We start from the raw sequence: 15,419 nt of genomic DNA on the forward strand, positions 1-15,419 counted from the left end.
GATAAATGAAATAGCTTTCTTATACATGATAATTTAACATTTTCTTGTATAGGAAATGAGTCAACCCCTCTGAGAATTTCAATATATCTTTTCCTAGCACATCTATTAGGCCATAGAAAAGAAACAAGCTAACATTTTTCTTTTAATTAAAGATCTTTGAACTTATGCCTGACCTAAAGTGCATTGGATAGAAATGGACAAAAGCTCTTTAAATCTATATTTAGAACCATGGTTTGCCAAACCGGATCGAATCATCCGGTTTGGCCCGTACTGAGCCAAACGGGTGTGGAAATGGTTCGGTTCGACCCTATATTTCGAATCAGGGCCGAACTGGCCCGAACCGGTCTGAACCTTCCGGTTCAGTACAGTTCGAAGCCGAACCGACCAATTCGGCCCTGTTTCCGATTTTCTTTTAGGGTCATGGGTGGATTTTTTTTTTTATTATCAGTACGATATCGTACCGGCAGGTTACAGCATGCCGGTCAGTATGGTTCAACCTTCCTTGTTTAGAATATTTATTTTACTGTTGTTCACATTTCAAAAGAGGGACTAAAAATGATACTAAAATGTGTGGCAAAAGATTTCCCAGAAGATTACAGTTAATTCTTGTTATTCTGGAACTTAAAATAACAAAGAGGAACAGACTGGCAAAAAATGTAACCACAATTCAAGCTACCAAGAGGGATCATGCACCACAAGGGTACTAAACTAAACCACAAGAGACATAAGTCCACATCCTTTGAACACAACAGAATAAAATAACAAATAGGAATATGGCTGGGATCTAAAGCCTCAGAGCTAATTTGAATCTCATCAAATTTCTTTTCCCTCAATAGATGGTCATGACTAACCAACACTGCAAGGTTCCAGATCAAATCTGTTGTTTAAAACATCTTTCACTATGCTATAGAAAATGTCTTGGTGCATTTTCATATCCAGATTAGTTTACAAAACTTAAAGCTTCTTCCATCCTAAACTATATAGATTTTATTCATCTTGCATCAGAGGAGATGTTTCTTCAGCCCATGCCAGGGTGATCATTGTCTTATAATTTGTTTCTGCAATACCTCATCTTGGAGATTGTTTTTTAGACACATGCCACCGTTATATCAGTTGTCTGTAATTTTATCTGCAGTAATTTAACCTGCAGATGTATTTTCTCGATGAAATCCATCATAATAACAAACAAAATCAAAAGATCAGTTAGACGAAATCTGGAATTGGCACCGAACACAAAGCATTCATAGGTGGTCCATAAAATAGATATCCCTCACTGCCTTCCAGAAGTGCTACTCAAACACTTTTGAAAACTATGGTTTGACCTTCTAGACATTTAAACATGACATGACATGGCAGAGCACCCTATGACACTCCAAAAGCGGAGAGTCCTGCTTACATCCGCTAGAAGTGCTGGCACTTGGCACTTTTGGAGTAACCTGTCAAAAATAATTCATTGCAATTGCTGACACTTGGATTTCTTTACTATGTTACCATTTGACAAACATTAGTGAAAAGTGTCCAAAGACTTCTAGTAAAATATCATACCTCGCCCCTTTTTTTAACATTTTGATGGCAAGAACGTAAGTTTTCTTCACATCAGAAGTACAATTCACTCATATACCTGCTCTGTCATCCCCATATTTCAACATATTTATGTTTTATTTTTATAAATTGTGTTATGCAGAAGTAACCCACTGCCATGATTTTCATAGGTTAAAGTGCCAGACAACTCGGCACCTGAGACAGATTCTTCCAAAAGATTGGCACTCCGATGTAGTTATGCTTCACCTATATACTTAACATAGCAAAACTTGTCCATCTCATTTGTATCACAAAAATACATACATAACCTAGAATATTGTCATATCTTTGTTCCCTCATATTTTCATAGAGATATAAATGAGAGCCTTCAAGTGAAATCTCCATTAAGTTTGTGAAAGTGAAATCTCCATTAAGTTTGTGAAAGAGAAAGCAAGCCTATAATGGAATATAATGTTGGAACCAAGGAATACCTACCAAGCTGAACCGCCCGGTACAGGGCGTACCGAACCGGACCGGCAGCCAGCCGATCCGGTTCGGCCATTTTCCCAGAAAATAGGTCCGAACCGCACCGAATCGGGTGGTTCGGCACAGTTCGGAGCCATACCACCTGAAATCGGGTGGTATGGCTCGGTACGGTTCGATTCGGCATTGAACCGAACCGTACCGACAAACATCACATGGGGGGTTGGAGGGGTTGTAGTGGGATCTAGGCTGTCATTTAGTGACAGCCCAGGTGCTTTGTCTGAGAGATCCGAGAGCTCTCTCAGAGAACTTTCGAGCTTACTTGAGAAGAAAAAGAGATGCAGAAAAAATTAAAAAAAATTTCGTCAAATTGCAGCACTGATTCGAGGAGACACTGATTTTTGACCGAAAGTAAGGTAATGTATTATTTTTTTAGTAAATATTTTATTTTTTACATTTTTGTTGTTTAAAAAAAGATAAGAACGAAGAAATATAAAAATAAAAAGAAATTATGCCAAAATTTTGTGATTTTGGTATGATTTGATTATATGTGATAGATCTTTAAAAGATCTACATAATGACACTAAAATCGTTGATTTTTATTAATTATATATTTTTTAAATATTTATATATATTTATTCGTAAAAAATTTATTAAAAAAATAAATTCAAAAAAATAAAAAATCAGAGTTTCAGAATCATGTTTAGAATGATTCAAGCTACTTAAATCTAACCTTAAATTTTTTTTAAAAATTTTGAAATTAAAAAATATTTTTAAAATTATTTAAAAAATAAAAAAATATTATCAAATAAAAAATATGTAAAAATAGTATTGTATTTTAGTTAATTCAAAAATATTATTTGAAGCATATAACATATTTTTTGAATTTATAAGTTTTTAAATTATTATTAAATTTTTTGAATTTATATATGATATTTTTTTTAATAATTATTAAACTGTCGTGTTTTATTATACTTATAAAAATTTGTAAGAAAAAAATTCAGAGCGTGACATTCATTGACTTTCATTAATTATATATTTTTTTAAATATATATATTTATTCATAAAAAATTATTAATAAATAAATTAAAAAAATAAAAAATCAGAGTTTCAGAATCATATTTAGAATGATTCAAACTACTTGAATCTAACCTCAAATTCTTTTAAAATTTTTAAAATTAAAAAATATTTTTATAATTATTTAAATAATAAAAAAATATTATCAAATAAAAAATATGTAAAATTAGTATTATATTATAGTTAATTTAAAAATATTATTTGAAGCATATAACATATTTTTTTGAATTTATGAGTTTTAAAATTATTATTGAATTTTTTTGAATTATATATAATATTTTTTTAATAATTATTAAACTATCATGTTTTGTTATACTTGCAGAAATGAGTAAAAAGAAAGATTCAGAGCGTGATATTAGTTGGAATCATGGTGAGATACTCTTGGCTCGGTATCATTGGACATACAAATGATGCAACACAGAGTTCAAAGGAGGAGGGATGATTAATTGAAGCAGCACCTGACTGGTAGTTATCCTAATATGTCCATATGTCAGAAATGCCCACAAGAGATCTGACAATTGATGAAGAAGTACTTCGCTGATTCGAAAGTAGCGAAGGAAAAGACAAAGCAAAAGAGGACGGAAGTGGACCGTCGAGCTGCAGCGCCGCCTTCTTATCACTCTTGAGGTTAGTATATTATTTTTTATACTTTGTACTTTAAAAGTTTAGATAGCATATTTATATAATTTCTTTTTAATTTTAAAATGATAGAGTTGAAATATAATATAAATAAATATGTATTTGAAATTTTAAATCAAGAATCCCTGTACCGCTACCAAACTCAAAAATTGAATCCGAATATGTCAATAATATATAATATAATGTAATTTTGGGTTATAATTATGAATTAATAATTTGGAGACTCAAAAAAAAAAAATCAAAAAAAAATTATACCGGTATCGAACCGGTACGTCGGAACGTACCGTATGTCGGTACCATACCGTATCATACTATACCAGCCCAGTACCGGTACATGTACCAGTACCAATATAGTGGACTTTGGTTGAAACTCTTGTCAAGTGATAGAATTATTGACAGAGGTATCAGGCTTTTTTTTTGTTGGGGCGGGTTGGGGGTGGGTGGCGTGGGGTGGGGTGGGGTGGGGTGGTGGGTGGGGCGCAGCGCGGGGGGACCGTTTGATATAACAAGCAAATATTCTAAACCATCAAAACAATCTCATTTGACCCCACTATGACAACAAAACAGAAGAATACTTAATCAGGAGGTCTTCATCCAAATAAAGGAGACATTCAGCCAGCCAAAAAAAAAAAAACTAAGATAGATCTCTCAACTGATTAATAGAAACCATAATAATAAGAATCAGTCTAGATCTAATCCGATCATCCCTATTTTGATAATAAATTTGCATCAAACAAACCCTTGGCTGAATTATTGCTAAGAACAAATAAAACCAGAGCTATAATCCACAACTGCCTTGCAAAACAACAATTTAAGCATTCAATCACATGGAAAAAGAAAGTTATGGCAGGTCAGATCAAACAATATACTAAGCAATCAAAACCAAGCCACTCATTGAAATCAATGAAAAATCTAAAATTTGCAGACCATCCACACAGAGAGAGAATCGGGTTTTCAAACATCCTAGAAAAGGGGGGAAAAAGAATTACCTGACTCCTGCATCACCGACAATCCCGATCGCCATGCCAGCAGAGAGGCCAGCAAGGCCACAAGCGAGCCCGGACGAGAGGTGCGCATATCCATCGAAGAGGTAGTAAGACTTGGCCTTGGGGTTAATCCCGGTGCTTATGATCACAGCTATGATCAACCCGTAGATCCCGAGCACCCCAGCCATGACAACGGGCACGATCGACTTCATCACGAGCTCCGGCCGCATCACGCCCATTGACGCCACCCCGACTCCACTCTTCGCCGTCCCATACGCCGCCCCCATGCCTTCACATCAAAAAAAAAAAAAATCAAAATTCAAGAAGGAACTTGGAATTGGAGAAGCACAACAATTCGGCTAAACCTAGAAAGGGGATAGAGATCGAGGGTCACAGGAGAAGACGAGCGCTGCCGCGGCTCCGAGGAAGCCAAAGAAGGGGGCAGTCTGGTCACCGCTGAAGTCCGACATGGGCGGAGGGATTGGAGAAACCCTAGATCTTGGCAACCCTAATTTTTGTATCTTCGAAGGAGAGGACTTGGGGATGAAGAGGAGACGAATAGCGTACTGGCAGATGGACAGTTCTGCTCCGAATAATCATTGCTTTTATAGTCATGCCCCTATATTTGATTTAATTTACGTAATTTACCAGCACGCCAATGGAGATTCTATATTTGTATGAGGTGATTTTCCTTCTGTTTTGTTATATATCCCATCTCATCTATCTCATAGTAGAAATCGAAAAATTAAAACGAGAAATCCACCTGTCCAATGATATTTAAAGAAATAAAAAAAAAAATACAAAAAACATCATCTGTGAGGTCGTCCATCCATATCCCACTCTTCTTGCTCATCGAGCCATCGTTTCCTTTCCGTCCATCCACGAGACCTTTCTCTTCCTTCTCAAGTTTTTTTCTCCTCCTTCGTATTATCTTCTGAGTCAAGATGTCTATCTTAAGTATGTATTATGTGGTTATAGATTTTGTACCAGTAAATATTTATATATCAATTTATTTATAGATTATCTATTAGGTCACTGCTATATATATATATATATATATATATCATACATATATTTTAAAAATTATATATCAATTTATTTTAATATATATTAATTTATCTAAAAATGTATATTGAAGCGCTCATAAGTACGTATCAAAGAAACTTCAATTATATATCTAAAATATATATATCAATTTATATTATATTGAATACGATATTCTGTAAACTATATATCAATTTATCTAGAAATATGTATAGTTTAACGGATGTCTAATTTGCTTAATATATATCATCAGATCATTTCTTATGTATCGGTAAATAGAGTTCATAGTCATATGAAGGAAGGGATTCTGTATTTTGGAGAAAAAAGAGACTCAAAGAAGAGGACAGTCTCACGAATATACGGAGAGAGAATGATAGCTTGATAAGAAAGAATAGAGGGATATGAGTGAAAGGTCTCGTGATCAAGGCTTTACATATCATTTTATAAATTTTTTTTTGGTTAGGTCACAGGATGGACAAATTTCGTTAATAAGAGGAGTCTCGTCCCGCTTTAACTCTTGAGTTTTCACTTTAAGATGGATGCGATGGGATACATGACAAAAAAAAGGAAAACTACTCTATATGACTTTCTCTATCACATGCGCTAAAGAATTTTTAATCTATCTTTTTTATGAGAAATTTTTTTTCATTTTTCCTTCTAGTTTCCAACTAATTAACCTAGAATAGCAAGTTCATACTGTCCTTCTAACTATTTTATGTGCCTGATACTAGTTATCCTTCTACTGGAATATTTTTAGAAGGTTAAGAAAGATAGCTTTTATTCTTTAACTTGTGCGCTTCCCCTATTTTAATTTTATTTTTCCTATGAAGAAAGTGATTTACTTATTTATTTATGTATTTTTGAGGGGTGGGAGGGGGGAGGTTACGAACTTGCGAACCAAGTGATTTTGTTTCATAAAAATACTTTTTAAAGTAGAACTTTAGAAACAAAATTTTAATTTAATGATTACAAAAAAAAAAAAGAATATGAAAAATACATTGACATCCCTTCATGTTTTAACAAGAAACAAATTGATCTAAAAAATTTAAAAATTTTCAACTAATTTTCAAAATTTATTTTTTGTATCACTGTGGCCCGATAATCCAACATATCATTAATAAAGTGACTAGAATAACTAAAATATCTTTGATCTTCTAAAGTGGTTATTGATTTTATTAACTATTTTTGAAGAAAACTGTTTCATCAAACCCACTCAGAACCTAGAAAAACAATTTGGGAATGAGGATAGTTGAGCTAACATGGAAGATGTTGACAAGCTTAGAGATTACGAAGTGGTTGAGTCGAAGAGCGCTAGAAGCATGAAATCAACAAGAAGCTGATAAGCTATGTGACTGCACTAGTTGATTGCACTTGCAGACCCCCTTTGGAAGCGAGCCCACATGGTCGGGATATACATTTAGTCGAGCTCTATGCTCGAGGCCCAAGACCCCATCTTGAAACCCTTCATAAGATCCTCGAGCTCTAATGGCATCGTCCCTGCATGAATTATGGCCCCAAAAAAGGGCTCTCTTATCGCTAAAACCTAACCTGGTGGAGATGGAGATTTGATAGTTCATCATGGGTCTACTTAGAAAGGGAGTTTGGCCGACAAGTAAAGGAAAGATCAGAAGTTGTTGGAACTAATATGATGGGGGACTCTCTGATACCTAAGTCATGTAGTGCTTTAAATGATAGTATGAGCTGATAGATGAGTTATATATTTTGTGCACACTTAAGTAAGCTCTAAGATCAGAGGATGAGCTGTAACTATCCTTCTTTTTTTGGATCCCCTTAATCATGTGGAACATTAATTGGTTTTCTTAATCTGCACAGAATTTAAACTTACCTGCTATATATCGGATTATCATTAGACACCTAATTTGGGTTCTAATCGGTGTTGGGCATCATATTTGGGCTACATCAGGCTTTGCATGGTGAGCATACACCAACGAATGTGGACTTCTGAAGAGGGGTTGCTGGTGATGATGACTCCGATAGTGATGCAAGTGTTAAGCCAAAACTCTAGATCCAGCTAGTAAAGGAGGGCCCTAAGGAGCTATAACAGGTGATGAAGAGCCACAACTTCGATTGAGCACCGATTCATTATCAGTACTAATGGGTAACAAATATTACCCCTAAGACTAGGATTTGTGAAGAGGTGGCTTGCCGTGGCTCTCCTCCATTGCTGATGAGATCTGCGTTCGATATGTAGCAAAGAAAGGGAGCCTCTAGAGAGACAAAAGACTATATCTTATCTAAAACTGTAGATTTAAACCTTTCTCTCTAATGCAGAAAAAAGATAACTACGTGATTGCTTAGTGACTCTTCTTTTTTTGGCACCAAAATGTAAGCCCAATGGTAATTAAAGAGAGAGATTTTTCTAGAATAACATAAGCATTGACATATAGCTTGATGATTATATGATAAGGTTTTCTAACAAAGATGGATGGATGTGCCACATTGACACAAAAGGAAGGTATTAGAGGTTAATTGAAAATTTTTAATTTGTAGACCAACATGTTTTTCAAAACTTGAAAGGATCTTAATATATTTTTCTCTAAAATAAAATCTATTCTGGTTAGCAACGACTTCCTACCGCATATGTGAGAAATATAACATTTTTCATTGTATTTTTTAAAAAAAGTTTCTGTATGTGTTTCCCTCCAAAAGGCATCTAATTTTCTACATCAAATCCTATTTGTGAATGCATTTTAGGCTAAGCATTAGCAAAATAATGATGGCTCAATGCTAGAGTTGACAGACTAACAAGTGTTATTGGGTTCAATGCTCTTCCTAAGATGACTTTCTGGTAGGAGGAAAATGATAGCAAGAAGAACGGCAAACAAAAGGTTAAACTGATAAACAAACATTAAAGTTCAAATGCTTGGAGATGCACCATGCAAGACTCCAAGCTAAAACATTTATTTGCTTTCCCTCATTGAATATTAGAGTATTTGCATTCAGAATTAGAGACAACCAAAGTCCACAAGGATTTTGCTAGATCCTGTCAGACCACGATCCAGCTAAAGTGACCGCAACATCATGTATAGATTTCTCCAAATCAATCCAACATGATCCAATCATGAAATTATGAATATCTTGATTGCTTTCAAGCAAATAGAGGAATAATCTGTACAAGTAAATAATATAGCTTCATTGATTTTGTAAACTAACAACCCCTATAGTACCTTGACATGCCTCAACACATCTAGTTGACCACCTCAAATTATTGCTGTAGCATTTTACGCTGGCTGTCTATAATATTTATAGTAGACTAAATCTATCCAAGAATTTCACATAAAGAATCTTTTTGTGCTTGGAATTCTACTTTTCCAATTTATCATACGCAACCTTTCACCTTTTGTTGTGGGGGATGGGATTGTATCTTTCGCAATCCACCATTGAGTCACCAACTGTACCAATCTCAAAGCACTCGAAACTCTTTTACCCACTTATTTGCACAAATCTCAAAGCAAGCAATGGGTGATCCAATAGTAGATTTGCATAAAGGAAGGTGACTCCTTTTGCACGAAAGATGCAACCCTTATCCTTGTTCTGCACCAATCTGTGTTTATTCAAGCAGACTTACAATAGTATGTTAATAAGTTTTACCTCTTGTACATAAATGACAGCTTGAAATATATCCATAACCAAGAAAATCCTGTCCTAATAACTTGATCTAGAGTCAGCATCAATACATTGAGAATCCACAACTGTTGAATTTTTGCAACTCTACAACCGGCAACAATTAACAGACTAACAAACAGAGTTCAGCGGACAACAGTCTAGAGTTTTGGAACAGAATGGCTTACAGTTTACACAACAAAATTCATATGAACAGCACAACCCAGCAGCTAGCTCACCATCAATACACCGCAACCCACTTTAGCATGAAGCTTCCAAGTTTTAAAACAAAGAAAGCGAAAACAGGATACAACCAAAAGCATTTACTTTTCAAACAAGGACCCCAGCACTATTTACAGCAATTCTGGAACAATCAAAAACATCTCAACTTTTGCCAGAGTAAAATGTCACACAGGCTTCCAAACAGTTAGGACCTCCTGCAAGATTTCCAACATCAGCTCTCTATCTGCATGGCGGAAGAAGCTATTTATCTCATCTCGCACATCATATATCTTTCCGAAATCAAACAAGTACATCATGCACCCCTTCTTTAGCTTGCTAAGCTGATAAAGCCATGCCTCATTAAGCCTCTCAAGGACATTGCTGGAGTTGATATCATCCAAAAGGCTCTCCTCGCAGCACTCTTTAAGGTCAGCAATATCGTACTTGTTTGCTGCACCAAGCAATGAGAGGCGATGCTTCCAGAACTCATCCTGCTTAATGGTTCCATAAATATAGTTGAGAAAAGCTGAGCAAGATTCCAGTGACATGTCCTCTATATCTATTATGGAAGATTCTTTCTCTTTGAGATCATGCAGGAACATGCTCTCAAACACAGGAGAGCTTGCAGCAAGTACAGCCTTGTGGGCCTTCAGCACACCATTGGAAGTGTTAATAGTAACATCAGAATGGATGCCCTCTTCTAGCATCCGAGAGAGGCACCGGAGAGTGCTTTTGCTTGCAAGAGACTGCATCATGCTTTCATTAGGCCATATAGAATATGGGTCACCTCCCTGCATTTCCATATGAAATATAAAATTACACTCATTTGAAAGTCTAAATTCACTTCCAGAACTCTTGCTTAAAATCTTTATTTACTCCTGTCTTTTACTAAAAACCATAAAGAATCTCCAGGGAATAAAATACTTAAAGAAATCCCCCCCGCCCCCCCCCCCCACAAAAAAAAGGAAAAGAAAAACCAGACCAGGAAAATGTAAAAAAAGAAAGAAAGAAAGCAAGAAAAAGGACATGAATTAAGAAAAAGATTACACGCACACACACACCATGTTGTTGCAACTATCATGTGAGCACCACTGCAGCAGTTTTCCACATTGGGCATTCACTATATCACTTAGAAAAGATTGGTCGATTTTCTTTCTTATATTAGGAGTGACAAGAACACAAAAGCTACGTGTTAAAAGGCCTAAAATGTTAACATGAAGAAATCCTTACATTTAAAGGGGATATCTTCAGGTCCAGAAACTCTACATCGATAATGAAACGCCCATGAAAAGTAGAATCAATGGGCCAAACAAAGTCATCACTGGTCCGGAGAAGTCTTTCATGAACTGCAATTAACAAGACAGCCAGAACATTGTTGTTCAAATAAATCTTCAAGCAATATTCTCTATTTATATTTTTAATTTTTCTATATTTAATGTTGCATACAAAGCAGAAGGAATCCAGTCAAGAATAAAGCAATAATAAGTAAAAACAGACATCATAGATTTAGCAAGTATTGCTGCAAGGTCAACTAAATGCATGCAATGTACAACATATTATCATACATTGGGCTGAAAAGCAAGTAGAACTCATGGCCCTTTTGTTTTCTCTTTTGCTCATTCATTCATTTGTTCATTTGTGAGGGTAAAAGATAATAGATAGATTTTGTGTGTGTGTGTGTGTGTGGGAGAGAGAGAGAGAACAGAAGGTCCTTTATGATATTTTGTCAAACCACAGGGATCAAGTGGCATAAATTGGCTTGTGAAAGGTTTCTGACATCTGGGCCTGCACATTGAGGATTTAGCATCACAAGTTGTGATTTCAAACTCTTTCAAAACGTAGTTACCAGATTTGGAGCAAGTTAAGTGCAGGCGCAAAGCAAATATTTTAGAAACACTTAGTAGTTCGAGATTCCATGAAAATTCTGAAAGAGTACTGTAGGTAGAAGATTAAAAGGTGTTACACAAGATTCTCTCACCTGAGCTGTATTCTTAAACACTTAACCATGGGACAAAGATTAATTTCCTTTGATATTCTATCCTTATTTTACAGGGATCAAACACATAAGACATCAAGATGCAGTTCAATGTACAACAATGTAACCCAAAACATTTTTTTTGGTAATTAGCCCAAAAATTTGTTCATTGCATATCAATATCCCAATATTTCCTCCTAGGTGGTTTCAAATCCTTATGACATACGATATAATATACTTGTCACTGCTGTGCCTCTTGCCTTGCAAATTTAGCATCTTCTCATATCTTTATTTGGCATTTTTCACTGTATCTTAGCACAGGGAGAGAGGAGGAGAAGGAGGAGGTTCAGAGGACCATAGGAGTGGTTGTACAAGAAGGAGAGGAGGGGGGGAGTGGCTAGGTGGGAAGGTTGGCCAAATACAGAAAAGTTCATGGAGGATGCTCACGTTTGGCAATCATCATTGTAAACTTCAAAGTTCCTCCCTATTCTTTGTCATGTTTCAATATTATCTCCTAAAATTTCATTCGGTAATTGGAAGGCCACATGTGGATGAGTCTGAAGAGTCTAAAGTCAAAGGGCCGAGGCATAGAGAACGCTAATTCGGTGAAGATGGGATCAAAAGGGACAGAAATATGCAAGTGAGATGAAAGGGGAGCAACATCTAGTGCTCCAACAAGCTTGCCCAAATTCCCTTGTTCTTCTCTCTCTCCACTGTCTTTGGGAAGAGGGGCCTTGGTTTGCTCTCTGAGCTCAGAGGAGGAAGCACAATATAGCATAACAGAGAGAGAGTATTTTTGCTTAGTCTCGCATTGATCATGAACTGATTGGCCTGATCAAATTCAAGTTACTCTTCTACCCTTCTAGCAAATCAAGGGCTACAATTAACATCTGAATAACTGAAAAATTGAGAAAATTATGAAAATAAAACTCTATAATGTAATGTATACTATCTTATGCTGTAGGCAATTTAAGCTTTGAACAGAAACCAAGGTTGTTGCATAGTTGACCAAGCTCAAACCACAAATTTTTGAGCCCAAACCAAGTCACTGAGTGTCACAATGGCTAGAACCAAGCTGGCTAGCTCCACTACCAACCTTAACTGTAACTTTCCATAACACCATAAAAATAACCAGCAAGTAAGCCTTATTCTAAATAGGAGCATTTCTATTTAGTTTTCCTACTTCTTATCATGTACAGTGCCTACATATGCCTAAGGCAGATAACTATATGGTGCCTAAAATGCACTGTGATGTGATAACATGAAACTTCAATGATCACATCACTTAATTATTATTGTAAGTAGTTTGAGCTTACCTATATGAAACATGGTTGTTGACATGTCAGTTGTTGGACACCCTTTTAAAAACTAAAATCTAGAATAAATCACCATTGTTTTCATCAATATACGCATCCATTGCAATCTCCATTATCCATGATATATTCAGCAAACCATTAGTTGCCAACATGTAAACTTCCATGTAACTAACACATCAGCACTCCATAAAGTCAAATCAACTTCAATGAATAACAGCATGACCGTTAATCTCTTGAAGCTCTCCAGATGGTTCCCATTAGTACTTTATAATTTCCAAGTTGCCTTTGGAGCCCAATGAATCATGGTATTTTCTATCGAGATGAAGATAACACCCACAAACAGTTTTTTTCCCATAAATCAGTATCAATTGTTGATGTATGAATTCGAAATTATCAAGAGCTTCAATCCACCAAATTATGCAATCCAAGCTGTAGATGCCATCTGGAAGCAGAATTTTCCTTTGAGTCTTACTCATTGTCAACCCACGAGTCCAACTTCTTTAAAAGGTTCTTATCAACCAAGCTTCAATAGAACATGCAGCGACACACACATACACACACAGAGACAGAGAGAGAGAGAGAGAGAGAGAGATACTATCTCTTTCTCTATGGAACATTGATGACATATTAGTATTCTCTCCCCCTATTGATGACATATTAGTATTCTCTCCCTCTATTGAACAATTGTGTATACCATTGTTCAAATTAAGAATATGGTAATTAAAAGTAAGAATTATTTGATAAGGAACTTTAAATAGTGAATTGAATAAAATTGCAGAACAAGAAGAAGATAGAACTAATATTGAAGAATAAGAAGAGGAACAGTAATATTATTATAAAAGCTTCACCTTAGGACAACCGTTCAATATGGTCGGCTTTCTCCACTCACAATCATACCAGGACAACCTTACACAATAAGTTTAAAAAGGGCAGCAAATCCCCAAATAGAAACTATACCAAATATAATGAAAAATGATAAAAAAATACAGGATCAGAAAATTCTAGCTTATTACAGAAGATTGAAATATAGATGAAAGCATAAATAGCTATGTATCATATGATGATTGGTAGCATAACTCCTTACTGCTTAAACTTCTTCTTCAAATACCCAGCTTTATTTTGAATAATTGAAATTTACAAAGTAAGATAGAGAAAACAAAATATATTCAAAAGATAAAATTTTATTGTAAATAACTTTCCTTGCACCCAGAACTTGGGAATGTAGGAAGATTGGAGATTACAAAGGTGATTGAGGGTTACAAAGATTGATACAAAGAGTTGTGGTTGGAGGGGAGATTACACAGGTGATTGAGGATTACAAAGTTTGAAGGTGGGTTTTTTTTGAAGTTGAAGTGATGATCTTCAAGTTGAAGTGTTGCCCTTTTATAGACTTTTGAATCGGACTTCATTCAATCTCCTACCTCTCTCTCTCTCCCCCTTCTCTTTATTACTCTTTTACAACTTTCAAGGTTCTTATTATATTCTAATGACATTTTCTTCTCCAATAACTTCTTAACTTGCAGCAATACACTGGGTCTTGATAAATATCTCATCTCAAAAATATTTCAAACCACAATTATAATTGACAAACGTTAAACCATCTATTAGGTGTCAGCCTTGACGATCCATTCCTATCGAATTCCACATCCCCTCTCAATACAAGCTATCTCAAGGCGTCTCTTGGAACTTCTGTTGATGCTAGTCAAAGTATCCTCCTCATTTCCTCCCTCTCTCTCCCTTCAAATAAATTCAAACTCATCCCTTATTTAGCCTTCATCACTCCAACTCTCCAACATCGACCCTAAAAGTTTTACTTTATAGCAGCAAATAAAACCAAAACCGCTTTAATATGGAAAATTCATCGATATGAATCCTTAAAACACTAAAAATCCCGTCTTTTAACAAGCAACTACAACAACAAAAAAAAGAAGAAGCAGGAATTGGAATAAAAATCTACTAATTTTAACAAAACCCTATAGTTGAAAAATCAAGATTAAGAAGGCAGAAGTGAGAGTACCAGGCGAGATATAGGGCCGGCGGCCAGGCCGGGGTTGGAGACCCGAAGCACGAACCGAGCGATGGGGGGCTGCTCCTTTGAGACCCGACACGGCTCCGGGAAGAGCCGGATGTACATGTATCGGTTCTTCTCCACTGATAAGAACCTGTGACCCCAAAATATTCCAAGAAAATCAAACTTTTACCCCAGAAACATCATCAGAAGCATCAAAGATTTTTGCCCCCGCAAATTTCCAAAAGAATGCAAAAAAAAAAAAAAAAGAAAAAAGAAAAGAAAAGGAAGTCACCAGTTCCAGATGCCGAGCCTGAAGGCATCGGAGCGGCGGTAGGAGCAGGGACCGAAGCTCTCGATCTTCCACTGCGCCAACCTGGAGATGGTTTCCACCTTCGAATCGCTCCCGTTTGCCCCTCCCACCGCTCATCCCTCTCTCCCACCGAGCTCCCCCCCTCTCTCTCTCTCGCTCTGGAAAGAGTGAGAAAAAAAAAAAAGACCTCCAACTGAAATTATTGGTTGAA

The 15,419-nt window shown here is 35.9% G+C and overlaps 1 protein-coding gene and 1 pseudogene across 1 annotated transcript; both read right to left on the bottom strand.

Moving 5' to 3' along the window:
• Positions 1 to 4,690: 4,690 nt before the first annotated feature.
• On the bottom strand, positions 4,691 to 5,304 carry LOC140854684 (V-type proton ATPase subunit c1-like). Its single transcript, XM_073250711.1, has 2 exons — positions 5,101 to 5,304; positions 4,691 to 4,995 (listed from the first exon to the last, which is right to left on the bottom strand). Exons 1-2 carry the CDS (start codon positions 5,174 to 5,176, stop codon positions 4,706 to 4,708), a joined length of 366 nt encoding a protein of 121 aa, XP_073106812.1. The 5' UTR covers positions 5,177 to 5,304; the 3' UTR covers positions 4,691 to 4,705.
• A 4,215-nt stretch (positions 5,305 to 9,519) lies between these two features.
• Positions 9,520 to 15,419, bottom strand: part of LOC140855669 (BTB/POZ domain-containing protein At1g21780-like) — a 7,497-nt pseudogene continuing 1,597 nt past the window's right edge.

The sequence above is a fragment of the Elaeis guineensis genome, chromosome 1 (assembly GCF_000442705.2).
Source record: "Elaeis guineensis isolate ETL-2024a chromosome 1, EG11, whole genome shotgun sequence".
NCBI classification, from domain to species: domain Eukaryota; kingdom Viridiplantae; phylum Streptophyta; class Magnoliopsida; order Arecales; family Arecaceae; genus Elaeis; species Elaeis guineensis.

Bases quoted from the DNA above. Each gene is read 5' to 3' on its own strand.
- LOC140854684 (XM_073250711.1), bottom strand. From the start codon at position 5,176: ATGTCGGACTTCAGCGGTGACCAGACTGCCCCCTTCTTTGGCTTCCTC. The intron at 4,996-5,100 runs GTGACCCTCGAT...TTTGATGTGAAG, and splicing joins GGCAGCGCTCGTCTTCTCCT to GCATGGGGGCGGCGTATGGG.